The sequence below is a fragment of the Gymnoscopelus microlampas genome, assembly GCF_963454915.1.
Source record: "Gymnoscopelus microlampas genome assembly, chromosome: 19".
In the NCBI taxonomy this organism is placed as follows: domain Eukaryota; kingdom Metazoa; phylum Chordata; class Actinopteri; order Myctophiformes; family Myctophidae; genus Gymnoscopelus; species Gymnoscopelus microlampas.
The window spans coordinates 9,049,428-9,066,545 of NC_139956.1; the positions used below are offsets into that span (position 1 = coordinate 9,049,428).

Below are 17,118 nucleotides of genomic sequence, written 5' to 3' on the forward strand. Positions count from 1 at the left end.
ATCCTGTACTACACCGTCACCCAAAAGCATCCAAAGAAGCAGATCTACAAGTTCACGGCGCGAACCAATGCGTTTTGAGCTAGATCTGCTAATTTTACAATTTTTACATTTGAATCCTGAAAAGTAGGTCAAAGTTTTGAGCTGTCCACCTGACATAGATGATATAATATATGGTCATGTATCAGCATTTTTGTCAATAAAAACAGGAATCAACCACGCATGCAACGCACCTGCAGGGTGTTGATAATGTCTTCAAACAGAGTTCTGGTCTCCTGGCTGTCTGTGTCTTCAAAGTAATCTGCTGCCGAAATCTCCACTACTATAGACCTGAGATGAACACACACACCTACACATGCATGCGCACATGCACACGCACACACACACACAGAGACACAGACACCGACACCGACACCGACACAGACACAGACACAGACACAGACACAGACAAAGACACACAGACACATACACACACACACACACACACACAGGGAGAGAGAGAGAGAGACGTTCATGAACGTTCATGAACAGTCAGCCATATTAAGTTAAATAATGTTAGACTGACTAAAGCCAGGCTGCTAACTGTTTTGAATTTGGATGTAAAAATAAATAAATAAACAAAATTACATTACACCCTGTTGAAGACCCAAGTGTCGAAACGCGTCAGTCAGCTCTTGCCTTGCTCAATAAATCTATATTTTTCTCACCTGAATATTTTTCTCACCACACCTGACGGAGTGGCTAAGCACCTATTTCCCTACAGTCTGCCCTCACCACAAGCAGAACCTTGGGTTCCTTTGCTTCTATACATAGCTACCTGTTCCACTGAAGAGCACCTGTTTGAAAAAGCCACTGTGACTGAACCCAGGCAGCGCTTCCTTTTTTTATGATTTTTTTTATCCCCCGATTATGTAGCCCTTTTTTCACCCGGTGCCAATTTTCTAAGTGATCCCGGGCGCTACACTCCCCCCACAGCCTAGGGAGTCCAGGGCCGAGCTGACCTTCTTGTCACCTGACAGGGGGGAGTTTCCCCGGTAGGACGTAGCATGTGGAAGGAACACGTTATTCCAACCAGTTCCCTTCCCCTCCATGTCATGGGGGAGGCGGTATAGTGACCAGGATTACTACATGTTTTTGTGAGGGTATTAACTACCCTAGGAGACACGGGGAGAACATGCAAACTCCACACAGAGTAGGCCCTTTCGCCAACCCATGGGCACTGATGACGCGGAGGAGAAGACACACCCCCAGCGCCCACAGCGTCCCCGGCGCGAATCGAACCCAGGGCCTTCTAGCTGTGAGGCGACAGCGCTACCGACTGCGCCACGTGCCCCCTCGGCAGGCCGTCCTTATTCTGTTTTAAACTGTCATAGTCTTCTTTTAAACCTTGAAACCACGGAATACATGTCGGTCCTGGTCCAGAAAAAGTTCGGAACCGTAGAGGTCGTATAGGGAATCTTACTGTGAAAGTGCAGAATGGCTTGTCCGCTGACAGGAGTGTGATTCAGGATGAGTGTTTGTAGATTCTTCAGTCCGTCTTTACAGAGCTCTGCTGCCACCTGCAGGCCGAGGTCGGTGATACGCTCCAACTCCAACACCTGGAGATTAATACAGCTACGCACTGCACACACACACACACACACACACACACACACACACACACACACACACACACACACACACACACACACACACACACACACACACACACACACACACACACACACACACACACACACACACACACACACACACACATACAGACACACACACACACACACACACACACACACAATGTAAACATCCAAATGTTTTAATCAGCCATTCCTATAAGCTTTAAGATGTCTTTGGGCAAAATTCCCAAACACCCAAATCACTGCTCACTCGCTCACTCCGCACTTTGTCATCCAGCTTGACCCGGAAATCGTTCACATCACAATGGTCATTTAGGAGATGAGACCGGAGAGAGAAATGAGCTCCCCAAGCCACACGGAGCCAGGATCAAGTGTGCATGAAGTGTTCAATTTGGCAGAAGTGTTGACTGATTCTCTGTTTTGTTATTGGACGGACCGCCTTCTCGGGCTACGGGATGGGAAATATACGCTGTCTGGGAGATGGGGTCTAAAAGTCGAGCCGTGTCACAGACTTCATAGAGATGATTACGCTGAAAAAGTTTGATCTGCTCATACATCCTAATAATGTAAACATAACACAGTGCACGTGTGTCTATCAACGGTCTGAGAGTGAAAGTGTCCCACTTGACCAACCCACCCAACCTGAGGCCGATTCTACGAATGCCTTCTAAATCAGTAGTTCTCACACTTTCAAGATTTTTCAAGAATGTTAGCAGAAAAAAAATAGCAGATGTACAAGCTCGCAGCGCGGCACAAAGTGACGTGCTCCTTGACACTTAAATCTGCACTCAATCTCAAGGCTTTTATCTGCTATTTTTGATGACAAAATGGGTTACATGTCGCCTTTCCGACATGTCGCCTTTCCGACGTTAACGAACCCTATACCTAACCCTAACCCTAACCTTAACCGCACGCGGAAGCCACTAGTCGGAGTGGCGAGATGTCGGAATGGAGAAATTACCCGACAAAATGACACAGATGCTTTCCCGGTTTTAATGGGCTAAACTGGAGGAGATACTGAAGTGCACTTATATATATATATATATATATATATATATATATATATATATATATATATATATATATATATATATATATATATATATATATATATATATATATATATATATATGAATAACGGTGATCAAACCTACTTAACCAACACATCAAATAATGGTTTGATCTTTATTTACAGAATCAGGCTGTTTGTGGTGTATGGTTGTGGGAGAGAATGCATGTTCCAACAGCTCCATTCATAAGCATATTAGAAAGAATAATAATACTTGACATGTGGAGCATTGAGGAGGCAAGCAGGCAGAAATGTGAGAATTGGAATGTGGCCATCAGTCTAACCTGCTCCATTCCCCCGGACCCACTAATCCTCGCCTCTTTGCTCGGAGTCGGAGGCGGTACTGAGGCGTGAGTGGAGTGCGCGAGTGTGGAAGTTCGATTATTGGAATTTGGCTATTATTATGATTGACACGGCTGTCACTCACCCACAGCAGCCAATCCCTGAGCGCCACAGCCAGCCCCGCCCACGCTGAGAGAGAGGAGGTTTGGCCAACATCGACCAATCGTCTGCAAGCAGCGGTTACTGAACCGAGTGGATTGTTGACTGAAAGAGAGTGAGAGAGAGAAACAGACAGACAGACAGACAGACAGAGAGTGAGTGAGTGAGGGTGTGTATTACTAGTCTGTTCAGGATTAGACATTTAGGTGTCTTAGAGGTTAGCTTTAGGATTGGAATTAGAGTTCAACATGATTTATACTTAGTTGCGCGCCAGTGTCATGCACCGAAAAACAGCTGATCTATTAGCTCACAACGCGTCGCAGCGCGACGCGTTGTGGGCTTGTAGATCTGCTGTTTTTCGGCTTTAGGCTTACGGTTAAAATGGCAATTATTATTTTTAAATGCCATTCATAACATGGCTGTCCTAAAGTGTTGATGTCCTCACAAGTATAGTAATACAAGTGGGTGGTTGGGTGCGTCTTTGCATGTGGCCTATGTGTGTACTGACCAGGGGTGATTTGGTGCAACCCGTAGGTGAGTGATGTTCCTGCATCCTGCTCCCAACGCCCAAACCACCTCATGACCCAATGGATCTGAAGAACTCCTACACACACACACACACACACACACACACACACACACACACACACACACACACACACACACACACACACACACACACACACACACACACACACACACACACACACACACACATTAGAGCAGACAGATAGATAGGGGGGAGAGAGAGAGAGAGAGAGAGAGAGAGAGAGAGAGAGAGAGAGAGAGAGAGAGAGAGGGAGAGAGAGAGAGAGAGGGAGAGAGAGAGAGACAGACAGACAGACAGACAGACAGACAGACAGACAGACAGGTATACCTGTATGTGAGTGTGTGCAGGTTCCTGCAGTAGCAGCTGGCCAGCCACAGGCACCTGTCTGTCAGGATGTGAGGACAAAGGGAGACAGACAGCTGCACCAGACTGCCCCCTGTGGACCGCAACAACGCCTCCACACCCGACTCCAATATACCTCTACACACACACACACACACACACACACACAGACAGACAGACAGACAGACAGACCACTGTTAAAGTAACATCACAATCCTTTTAACCACTTTATACATCTATACGTTGGCTGTTCAAAAACAGCTGGTTGTACATCTGCTATGTTTGATAATAATAATAATATATAATATAATTATAACATTTTCTTTCTACATAAATCTTCTCTTCTGGAGGTCCCTGGCACAGAACATTTTCTGATAGTGGGGGTCCGTGGCCAATTACTCGTTATTCGTTTGGGGGTCCTTGTCTTGAGAACCACTTGGTATGAAGACATGTGACAATATGTGACATACATCGTAAGGATAAGACCCTTCCTCTTCCTCACCCAGGAGTCTGTCCAACTCCTTATCACCTCAGTCATATCCAGGCTTGACTATTAAAGGAGAATTCCGTTCATTTTAAGTGTTATGTTTGATGTGCGTCAAATCACTTACCAACGTAGAAATGAAAATCGCGTGACTCCACAGATCCCCCTATCGACCCCCACCGTTGGCATGATAGTAGGATAGTGGATAGCCCAAATTCGCCTATTTTAACAAATGCAAAGTCTGTTTTTTTGCTTCTAGTACTCATTGTTGAGTCCCATGATAATGTAACAGGCGCTAAAACTCCGAGAAGCTAACGGCTAATAACAGAACGAGCTAATGCTGGGGCTGCTTATCTCTCTGCATGGCAGCCCCAGGTTGCCAGGTCGGGAGAGAAACCGGCAACCAGCATTAGCTGTACTGTTAACAAGATTGTTAACAGTACAGGTTGTACTGTCAATTAAATGAAGCTATGGGGAAATGAACTGGACCAAACTGGTATTTAGGCCACAATCTCTGAACTGGGACTACAGTTATGCACAAGCCTTCAAAATAAATGTGTGTGTGTGTGTGTGTGTGTGTGTGTGTGTGTGTGTGTGTGTGTGTGTGTGTGTGTGTGTGTGTGTGTGTGTGTGTGTGTGTGTGTGTGTGTGTGTGTGTGTGTGTGTGTTACCGTGTGTTACGGTGGTAGTCTTGTCTGCTCTCATCAGCTCGTTTGTGTCGTGGTCGCAGGTTTTTCAGAACCACCGTATGAGTCTGTGTACACCACTGAGACAGAGTGCACAGGAACTACACACACACACACACACACACACACACACACACACACACACACACACACACACACACACACACACACACACACACACACACACACACACACACACACACACACACACACACACACACACACACACACACACACACACACACACACACAGAGAGCATTGTAAGCAATGTTCCTTTCAATGTGCAATAAATTAATCATTTGAATCTGCCTCTGGTTGTCTGCACTTCAGCTCAACTCTCCTTGATATTATTACAGCCTGTGCCTGCCAGACACAGACAGACAGACAGACAGACAGACAGACAGACAGACAGACAGACAGACAGACAGTTTGTCCCTTACCTTGGCCGAAACGCGGGCGTTCTCTAGATGAAGGCGTGTCCAAACCGCCGGGTGCCTAGCAACGAACCTCCAATCATAACACACCTCTGCAGCCGACAAAAGGGAGGAAACGTCCAAATATGGAAACACACAGAAGAGCCCCGCCCTCAACCGCAGGGTGTCCGCCCCCAATGCTCTGTCACCGTGGCGACGAGACGGCGTGGAATGGAGAGATGAGCAGACACCTGAAGGAGGAGAGGAGAGGAGAGGAGAGGAGAGGAGAGGAAATAAGTGGGAATTTCTTTTGTAGAGACCATATCATTGTTGTCGGGCAGAATCTCCACATTCAAACTTGTTGGGGTTTCTTCGTAAATTAGCGCCCTACTTGATCACACACAAAAGCATCAAAAGTAGCAGATACGACTGCAAGCTCAAACGCTCAAACAAGCTAAAAATCAAAGAAAATGTGAGTGCGGACTCTTTCTATAGAAAAATACACAGATCTTAGACTTGAGGGAGATTGTCCTTCTGTTGCTCTCCGAAGGCCACAGTGACATGCCAAGAAGAAGGTCAGTACACTTGTTTTACGAGTGGTTTCGTACCAAGTTATTCACACACATGGGACCAGGGCCACCATCCTGTGTTGACATCATAGTGCCTCTCTCCGGAGGTGCGGGCCTCATGGAGACCTGAACACTCTTAACCGCTTAAACCCCAGCATCCATACTGTGGGGAAAGCTTTTGCAGATAATCGACAAACTCAAAGTAAGTAAGTAGGTTGTATGCTTGTCGATCGGCTATTTTCTGCTAAACGTAGCCTGATATCACCAGATTGCTATAGTGGCTTTAGCACATTTTAGATCGAATTTGGAGACGCGAGAAAACTGTCCGTTAGATAGGGACGGTCACATTTGATCACAACCCAGATCAAAAGGACCGGTCATAGAACACAGATGATCTGTCCCTCTCTCTTTTCCCCCCGACATGGTTGAGGCAGATGACCACCCTGGAGCCTGGGTCTGCCTGACGTTTATTCCAGTTAAGGGGGACTTTTTCGTTGCCACTGTCGCAGAAATTGCTTGTTCAGGGTGGGACAATGTCGGGTCTCTGCTCTACATGTAAAGTATCTTGAGACAACTTGTTGTGATTTGGCACTTTAGCAAAAAGGTTGAATATTCACAACCAATCATTCTGGATAAAGTGGGATCTTTACTAAAGTTTTATTTTCGTCTAATAATACATGTTCCATCACAATCATGTAAAAATGTACTATTAAAAGTACAATTAAAAGTAGTTAATGAACAGGGCAAATTATTTAGAATGTGGATATTAATCCATCAGACAGGGCTGATAAAGGAAATGCTATTAATTCGTGTCAGAGCATGTCTTGGTGGACACCATTCCCAGATCCCGTACCAAACTCTACACTAACCCTTACATAAAATGAAGTAATTAAACCACATCAAACTAATGTCTAAACATAACCACCTGCAACCTATTAACCATTTGATCACACCCCTGATCAATAGACATAGAACGCAGATGATCTGATGGTTAAATATTCACTAACAATCATTTCATATAAAGTGAAATGAAAAGATCTGTTATTTTCACTAGTTCGGGTCCTCCGGGAAAACGTCTAAATTTGTCTTTCGGGTCTGAAGCTAAAAGGTTTGTGAACCACTGCCCTAGAGCACACCTCCAAAATCATGTTATCTTCCACAAATGCAAAATAGTCAGTGGTGGAAAAAGTACTACATTTTTTTACTTAAGTAAAAGTACCAACACTGTAATATAGAAATACTCTGTTACAAGTAAAAGTACAGAATTCAAATTTTACTTAAGTAAAAGTACAAAAGTATTGGCATCAAAATGTACTTAAAGTAACAAAAGTAAAAGTACTAAAATATTTGAAAATAGCAGATCTACAATTAAGCTCACAACGCATCGCGATGCGACGCGTTGTGAGCTTGTACTGTAGATCGGCTATTTTCAAATAGCCTATGTATAAAATAGGCCTAAAGTGGTTAATGTATGTTTCATAATATCATAATTTATATCTGAAAAGTAACTAGTATCTAAAGTTTTCAAATAATTGTAGTGGAGTAGAAGTTCAATATTTGCCTCTGAGATGTAGCGGAGTAGAAGTAAAAGTATTGGAAATTGGAAATACTCAAGTAAAGTACAAATACCTAAAAATCATACTTAAGTACAGTACTTAAGTAAATGTACTTAGTTACTTTCCACCACTGGAAAAGGTCACACGTACTGTATGTTGCTGTACAAATGCTATTCACCCCCGCAGCTGCCTCGTGTCCTTTGCCTCTGACACAGCCCTGGGGTAGGCCACCCAGCCTGGTGAAGGCCTGTGCTCCGTGGAGTGACCTTTAGTTAACGTATACAATGGGAATCTCCAACCAATGTTTCGATGTTGATAGTACAATCTAATGAGCTTGTGAGGTTTCTTGTCTTGTCCTATTTGTGGTTCCCTCAGACAAAACACAGCAACACAATTACTGGATTTTTATTTTGTTTGCAATCACAATAATAATGCATTGTAGATATATTTAAAAAGAATGACGTAGTTCATGAGTATTTAGACACTCTTCCCAGATCCTGTACCAAACTCTACACTAACCATTAAATAGAGTGAAGTAAATAAACCACATCAAACTCATGTCTGAACTTAACCACCTGCAAGCTACAACCATTTGATCACAAATCTGATAGACATAGAACAAATATTCACTGCATATCATTTCAGATAAAGTTGTGTCAAATCACCTGCTACAAGAGTGAACTTGCGAAGTGATCGTTTCAGCTTCCACTTTTACAACAATTAATACGATTTCATGTATTTTTTTTGTATCATCATGAACAATAATAATGTTATAATTATGCTATAATTTTCATAATACATTTTTCTGTACCATGAGTAATTCAATAAACAACAACATAACAAATAGCTGACTAATTTGAATCAGTTTGTCTGACACAGTGGAAGATAGATTCAATTTAAAACTAATACAAAATAATAATAATAATAATAATATTACACACAGGTCTGGTAAGAGATCTATCCTGCTCTCAGAACCCCTTGAAACAAGGCAATTTCCCAGCTTTGTAGAGGTAGAGCAAAGGATGAGCAAATATTGACATTGTAACGACTGCATATGTGATGAACATAGCAACTTGTAAATTATTATTCTGAGCCAGAGTAGTTACAACATTAGTAATAAGGCTCAGTGTAGTCACTACCATTACAATCAAGCTGATCAAAATAATTTTAAAAGCTCTTCTCTTCATGTCTTTTCCCTCCCCCCTGTCCCTCTGTCCTTCTCCTGGTCCAGGCTGTTTCAGAGCTCTGAGGACCGAGAAGCAGCAGAAAGACACCACAGAAATGGACACAATGCTAAAGCCCAGTGCGATGTAACCCAAAACTGTTTTTAACCAAATATATAACAAGCTGATTGTAACACTCATCAGCCAGATAACACAGCAACAGGCCACCCTGTACAGAAGAGCTTTGTACCTGAGAAATACCACAGGGTGAATCACCGCTATGTAACGCTCCACACAGATACAACACTGGAACAATGGACCAGCGCAGAAGAATAAACAAACAAAAGTAAAGATTTTGATCATTCCGAAAATGCGGTTGAGTGTGAAGAGGTATGCTAAGTCGAACACATTGGCCAGGGAAGAGATGATCATACAAACAGTCAGGTTGAGATAAAAGAGCTCTGAGGCTAATGTCCCACCAGCTCCACTCAGTATCAGCCACACAACGTAGCTGTTGATGGGGAGACCCAGGATGATGTCGATAGAGTCGACAGCAGTTAGTAGTGCCAGCTCGATCTCTGAGAATTCGACGGGGATGGAGGAGTTGGTGCCATTTCCCTGATGTGTCATCTTAAGGCTGTGCATGTGCGCTGCAACTGGTTCAGAAGAGAAAAACATATTGGCTGGATTTGAGTGCAATGTAATATTGACACAACTAAACATTTTGAACAACTGTTCTGAAAATAACAACTATTCTAATGAACTCAAGGTTAAAGTGATCTCACGTTTTAGATGTCAGCAGAGAGTCTCAGATCTCCCAGTCGGGTGGTGAAGTCTCATCTTCAGACGGTCACTGTCTTCTTGATAGCAAATCCTCCAAATGATGATCTACTTTGCTTCCTCTAACCATTCCCTTCCCTCCTCATCCTTCCTCTGTACTGCACTTATGCCACCTTTCTTTTGATGCTGTTTTTTCCATGGAAATGTATTGTATATTTAATCACCCGGTCACTATGCAAACTTTGCCTTTGGTTGGATAACCTCGGACAACAACGATGTGTTGATAATTTGTTTATCACACACCCATAGCACTGATCCAATGAAAGTTGTTTGTCATCAGGCATCGTGCAGATAGCACTGTTGCTGCTCTTACTATCATTGTTATTGGTGGTGGTAATATTAATACTTTGAGCCTGGGATTCTCAAATCCTGTGTTGAGGGTCACACAAGTCACAGGACTACTTTCTCTCTCTCTCTCTCTCTCTCTCTCTCTCTCTCTCTCTCTCTCTCTCTCTCTCTCTCTCTCTCTCTCTCTCTCTCTCTCTCTCTCTCTCTCTCTCTCTCTCTCTCTCTCTCTCTCTCTCTCTCTCTCTCTCTCTCTCTCTCTCTCTCTCTCTATATATATATATCACACACACACACACACACACACACACACACACACACACACACACACACACACACACACACACACACACACACACACACACACACACACACACACACACACACACACACACACACACACACACACACACACACACACACACACACAAAGCAATAATGACACGCGTAGACCACTTATTCAAAAAAGATTAACCGTCAAAGGGTCTCGGCTGCATCGCATCTGAACCGCTCTGCACGACCAGAATGAAACCAGAAAATATGCTTATTTAAAGTACTGAATCCAAATCTGCTGTATGTCCAGCTCAGAAATGGCAGCCATGCCACTATGCTGAATATCAAAAACACATCTGTTTGACTAAATAAGGTATTTTTTCAAGATATTTCTTCACCAATGTGTTTGTAAAAGTGTCTAGTCACACTTATAGATTATTTTAATTCAAGTCTCCAAGGGCAGCGTTTCCCAAACAATGGTTCAGGACTCATGTAATAATTTCAGAATATAAAACAATGCATTAAAAAAGAAGTAGTATTTTTGTAGGTTTGGATGCCGGGAGACGCCACATTTCTCAAGACAAAACATTGTGCAAATGTTTAACTCTACCTTAAGTAGCTTGTGAGCGCTCAAACTTAATATTTTTTTCATGACTGTGGATCAATTGCAAGCATTTGTTTGGCACTAATACCACTCCTTGGCAGAAAAACAGCCAAACCCAGGTCATCACAAAAATGCATGTAAATTAATAAGTAGCTTTATTAGTTTATTTATCTCAAACTACGAGTTACTGCTCCACACTGTCAAATGCCTCAGGAGTCACGTTCACTTAGGGATTGGTACCTCTGGATATGAGGGGTGGGTGTGGTTGTGGAGGTAAGAGGGGGGCTGGAAGTGTCCTTTTAACCGGTAGGTTAAAAGTGCTCATGTAGCCTATAATAGTCACTTCTTTTGGGCTTGTTTTCATAGAGCTGGTTGCTTATTATTTCTCTCGCAAAATCTGGCAACACTGATCTGTGCCATGACATGATTCAAATAATGATTGATGTACGGCTCCATGATGCATCCATCATCACCTGCCTGTTCCAACAACAGCAGGCAGAACGACCCGGTGGGCGCATGAGGTCAGTATGCAAAGTTCTGACTCCACCTGACAACTTGTTTGAACTGGAGTGAGACTCATTGGAGCTGCTGTTGTTGTTATTGTTATCACCACAACACAGTGGTGTAAAGTAACTAAGTACATTTACTCAAGTACTGTACTTAAGTACAATTTTGAGGTACTTTTACTTTACCGGAGTATTTCCAATTATCTATACTTTTACTTCTACTCCACTACATCTCAAGAGGCAAATATTGTACTTTTACTCCACTATAATTATTTGAAAACTTTAGTTACTAGTTACTTTGCAGATATAAATATATTACATTATAAAGCATACATTAACCACTTTAGCCCTATTTTAGCCCTATTTTAGCCATTTTTTAGCCATTTTTTAGCCCTATTTTTACTCAAGTAATTTTTGAATTCCGGACTTTTACTTTTAACAGAGTACTTCTAACATTGCAGTATTGATACTTGTACTTAAGTAAAACATTTGAGTACTTTTTCCACCACTGGTTATCACCAAAACGGATACAGGATAGGTGGGCACTAGGGACATCTGGTCACCTCAATGTAAAATTGTCTATTTTGTCCAAAATGTTGAAAGCTGAGATATTTGAAAAATGGTCTTACGTAATGTAAAGTATACATGATGTGAACATGCACGGTACATCATTATCAGAGTTCATTTCATCCTACAACTTCAACTTGTTTATGCCCCAAAATGATAGGATATACAGGTTTTGTAGCCATTTGTAGAAATTATAGAAATATTAGACCTTAATTGATAAATGTTAAATAATAAGCATGTTCTAAATCATGCATAAATTGTATGTATTAAGTCCACGGACCCCCATCTGAAATTATAATTTGTGCCAGGGACCCCCGTACCAGATCTGTGTCGTTAAAATGTTTCAAAATAGATTCCACATGAAAATAGCCAGAGTCTCCAGAGCTTGCAGATCGTCTATTTTCAAATAGCCATTGCATATAGGTTTAAAGTGCTCATGTGGCCTATATAAATAGTGTGTGTGTGTGTATGTGTGTGCGTGTGTGTTACCTGTCTCATGTGTGTTCCAGGAGTCTTCCTCATCTTCGTCTTCCTCTTCTTCTTCAGTGCTGTGATGACGGCGAGGTCGCCTGTTCCATTGACATCAAACATGATTTATACTTCAATTAAAATGATCCATCCTAGTGACTTCCTTTTCTACACAGGAAATGATACTTCCAAATACAACAAATCCATAAAATAAATAAATGAATACCGTATATCATTCATAAATAGGTCTCTCTCTCTCTCTCTCTCTCTCTCTCTCTGTCTGTCTGAGAGCAGGGAAGGGTGGGGGTTGTCCCACCCTTCAGAACAGAGAGAAAGGCACACACACACACACACACACACACACACACACACACACACACACACACACACACACACACACACACACACACACACACACACACACACACACACACACACACACACACACACACACACACACAGTATTGCATACTGACCTGGCGTAGTTACGGCTGTAGAGGTATTCTCCTGACACACTGTAACTCCTCTAGAGGAGAGGAGAGGAGAGGAGAAAATGTATAGTTAATATATGTATACAAAATGAAATGAATGCCCTACTTGATCATACTACAGCGTCTCATAAAAGTATCAAACGTAGCAGATCCACAAGCTCAAAACACGACGCAAAGCAACACCTTTTGAGCTCGTAGATCTGCTACTTTTGCTGTTTTTGAATTTGAATCCGCAAATGTAACAGTTTATGAGGTTTCCACCCGACAGAGACCAGATGATAATACAGTATAATACTCACGCGGTTTCCCATGATGCTCTGGGGCTTTGGTCCGATGATGTCATCAGTGCTTCCATCCAGACTGTGTCCTGCTCTGTGGGGGGGCGGTGTGTACATCTCTGACAGTGTGTGTGTGTGGTCGTCGTGTGTGTAGTTGTGTTTGTGTGTATGTGAGGTGAGGAGATATAAATGTCTCTCCGCACGATCTGCCCGCTCCAACAATGTCTCTATGAAAACCTGTAATAATAACAATTATTAAAAAAACAATAATAATAATTGTAATAATAATAATAACTAGAAAAAGTGCTCCTCGGAGCACAACTCTCCGCTGTTGGGAATGTTGGGAATGTTCTATCTGTATAAGTGTCCTATCCGTCCTGTCTGTATAAGTGTCCTATCCCTCCTGTCTGTATAAGTGTCCTATCCGTCCTGTCTATGTAAGTGTCCTATCCGTCCTGTCTGTGTAAGTGTCCTATCCGTCCTGTCTGTGTAAGTGTCCTATCCAATTGTTACAGTATCCGCCATTTCTCAACCATTTCGTGATTGTTCCTGTCTTACTTCACTCTTACCAGACTTGTGTTGGGAATGTTGGGAATGTTCTAATTCTTATGTTCTAACTGTCCTATCCATCCTGTCTGTATAAGTGTCCGATCCGTCCTGTCTGTATAAGTGTCCTATCCGTCTGTATAAGTGTCCTATCCGTCTTGTCTGTATAAGTGTCCTATCCGTCCTGTCTATGTAAGTGTCCTATCCCTCCTGTCTGTGTAAGTGTCCTATCCCTCCTGTCTGTATAAGTGTCCTATCCGTCCTGTCTGTATACTGTAAGTGTCCTATCCGTCCTGTCTGTATACTGTAAGTGTCCTATCCGTCCTGTCTGTGTAAGTGTCATATCCCTCCTGTCTATGTAAGTGTCCTATCCGTCCTGTCTGTGTAAGTGTTCTATCCGTCCTGTCTGTATAAGTGTCCTATCCGTCCTGTCTGTATAAGTGTCCTATCCGTCCTGTCTGTATAAGTGTCCTATCCGTCCTGTCTGTATAAGTGTCCTATCCGTCCTGTCTGTGTACTGTAAGTGTCATATCCCTCCTGTCTATATAAGTGTCCTATCTGCCAATTATGTATCAGCCATGCAGCCATTTCGTGATGGTTCCTGTCTTACCTCACTTTGACAGTGGCACAGACACTGTCAAAGTGACGCCATGTATTTATACAGTATTTCACCGTATTGTCACGTGTCACGTGAGGCTTGACCAATCGGTGTGTCATATTTAGAAAGTGAAAACAATACTCTCCTGCGGAGAGTAATAATAATAATTATAATAATAATAATATTTATAATAATAATAATTATAATAACATTCTACCTGCAGTTTGTCTTTGGCATCGGCCTCCTTCTCTGCTGTGTCTCTGAGAAAACACTCAATGTCTACCATCTCCCTACACACACACACACACACACACACACACACACACACACACACACACACACACACACACACACACACACACACACACACACACACACACACACGCAGAGGTCAGACATGATGAAAATCAGAGTGAGACAGACGCAGCCTCAGGGGACATGGGATTCTTTATTTATCACCATCTCTGACGTGTGTGTGTGGGGGGGGGGTGCGTTGTTGTTTATAGTCGAGGTCATACTGATGTGGCATTCAGACAGACAGACAGACAGACACACAGACAGACAGACAGACATGCAGATACTGACTGTTGTCGTTCGGTCAGCTCTCTCTCTTTCCCCTCTAGATTTTTCCTCATTCCATCCATCATCTCCATGGCGATGGTTACCTGGGAGATATACATCCCACACACAGGAAGTGATGTCACAACCGTGTAGGAGAGACAGACAATAGGACAGCTGAGAGAGAGAGACAGTGTAGGAGAGACAGACAATAGGACAGCTGAGAGAGAGAGACAGTGTAGGAGAGACAGACAATAGGACAGCTGAGAGAGAGAGACAGTGTAGGAGAGACAGACAATAGGACAGCTGAGAGAGAGAGAGAGACAGTGTAGGAGAGACAGACAATAGGACAGCTGAGAAAGAGACAGTGTAGGAGAGACAGACAATAGGATAGCTGAGAGAGAGTGTAGGAGAGACAGGCGGTAGAAAGACTGAAGAGAGACAGTGTAGGAGAGACAGGTGGTAGGAAGGCTGAGAGGGAGACAGTGTAGGAGAGACAGACGGTAAGACAGCTGAGAAAGAGACAGTGTAGGAGAGACAGACGGTGTAAGACAGCTGAGAGGGAGACAGTGTAAGAGAGATAGACAGCAGGAAGGCTGAGAGGGAGACATCAGGGTAAAACATTTGTTACCGTGTTAAAAGCTCTCACCTGTCTGGACAAATAGGACGCTCTCTCCTCCATTTCCTGTTTCTCTCTCCCCAGATGCTCTGAGTACCGGCTATGCTGCTGTAGCTCCGCCTCTCTCTTGTCAAGCTCCGCCTCCAGATGGTTCACACGGCGGCTGACTCTCTCCTCCACCTCAGCAAGAGTCCTACAAATAAAATACTGTCATTAAAAAGTTTTTAGCATTTCCTTTTTTCACTTTTACTTCTATATTCTACTAGATATCAGCTGTAAATGTTGTACTTTTAAAAAAAAATTAAAACTTTGAATGCAGGACTTTTACTTCTTCCACCACTGCGCTGGAGGAAATACCGTTGTGGAGACTAATATAAGATAATAATTCATGTTCTACCTGCAGATTCTCTTATCCAGTCCCAGTCCCAGACGTTCCTCCAGTCCCACCCCCAACGAGAGCCCCTCTGTCGGCCAGAACCCATACTCCAGCCCCAGGCTTCTCCTGAGGCCCAGTGGAACCCCGGCCTGGCCCGGTAGGTCCCCCGAGAAGGCGTCCAGGGTGCAGGGCAGAGCCAGGGCCGTGCAGGGGGTCCCTGGATGTCCCTCGGGGACAATGGAAGACTGGAACATCTCCCTGAGGAGGAGCTGAGAGGAGACGGTGGACGAGGAGGCCAGGTCCAGAACGTCCAGCTGTGAGGGGAGGTGTTGCGAGGAGGAGCTGGGCTTGTGGGTTGTGGTAGGGGAGGGCAGGGGGACAAGGGACCCAGGCGTGGAACTTCTGGCTCTGACCTGAAGGAGGACACATGCTATTATAGGATGTGGCTACCTGTTTTTTTCTTGTTTGTTTGTTAGTTTGTTTGCTTGTTTATTAGTTTGTTTGTAACCAATCTTTTTCTCCCAATTTGGACCCCTGGTGGTCCCCGGACCAGATGTTGAGAAACAGTGCACAAGATGCCACTTTAAATGAGGATTACCTCCAATATCAAAATATAAAGGTTTGATGTGCCTCCAATTCATTGCATTTGAGACTCTGAGTTCTTTATACTGGTGTTTATTCACTGAAAACATTGTATAACTTACAGTACATATAGAAAAAACAAAAAAATAAACATTAACTTGTAGATTCTTACATTCACAATTATATACATGACTTTCACAATAAGACTCACAAACAAATACTGACCACTTTGCCTGCTTGCACACAAATGGGGGGGGGGTCGACTTGGATGCTTGAGTCTTTTCTGCAAAACCTTTCCTTTTCTCTTCTTTACATTCTTTATTTTTTATTTATTATTACTTTACTTTCTTTCTTTCTGTTCAACTCTCCTTCTCTTCTCCTGCTCTCCCTCAGTAAAGTGAGACTGCTGCTCTCCTCTCAACAACAACAGGTGTTGCAAACAAAACTTGATTACAAAAACACAGATGTAACAAATGCCACCTAATTGGAAACTTTACAACACATAGAACCCACTTAGAGCGCCCCCAAGAGACATGAGTCAGTCACAAAGGACAAATACACAAAATAAAACAAATGACTTGATGACAGCAGTTACAATGCCAATGAATTCCTTGTGCAGTGC

The 17,118-nt window shown here is 43.1% G+C and overlaps 1 protein-coding gene across 1 annotated transcript in view; it reads right to left on the bottom strand.

Moving 5' to 3' along the window:
• Positions 1 to 209: 209 nt before the first annotated feature.
• Positions 210 to 17,118, bottom strand: part of LOC311034356 (F-box only protein 41-like) — a gene marked incomplete at both ends in the record, with an annotated part of 18,237 nt that continues 1,328 nt past the window's right edge. Inside the window, 15 exons of the mRNA XM_084042237.1 lie at positions 210 to 346; positions 1,460 to 1,618; positions 3,128 to 3,246; positions 3,650 to 3,745; positions 4,019 to 4,171; positions 5,189 to 5,304; positions 5,645 to 5,868; positions 9,385 to 9,561; positions 12,470 to 12,549; positions 12,925 to 12,974; positions 13,389 to 13,454; positions 14,579 to 14,651; positions 14,947 to 15,026; positions 15,569 to 15,731; positions 15,936 to 16,327. Of these exons, the coding sequence (XP_083898363.1) occupies positions 210 to 346; positions 1,460 to 1,618; positions 3,128 to 3,246; positions 3,650 to 3,745; positions 4,019 to 4,171; positions 5,189 to 5,304; positions 5,645 to 5,868; positions 9,385 to 9,561; positions 12,470 to 12,549; positions 12,925 to 12,974; positions 13,389 to 13,454; positions 14,579 to 14,651; positions 14,947 to 15,026; positions 15,569 to 15,731; positions 15,936 to 16,327 (2,085 nt within the window). The remainder of the gene's footprint in view (positions 347 to 1,459; positions 1,619 to 3,127; positions 3,247 to 3,649; positions 3,746 to 4,018; positions 4,172 to 5,188; positions 5,305 to 5,644; positions 5,869 to 9,384; positions 9,562 to 12,469; positions 12,550 to 12,924; positions 12,975 to 13,388; positions 13,455 to 14,578; positions 14,652 to 14,946; positions 15,027 to 15,568; positions 15,732 to 15,935; positions 16,328 to 17,118) is intronic.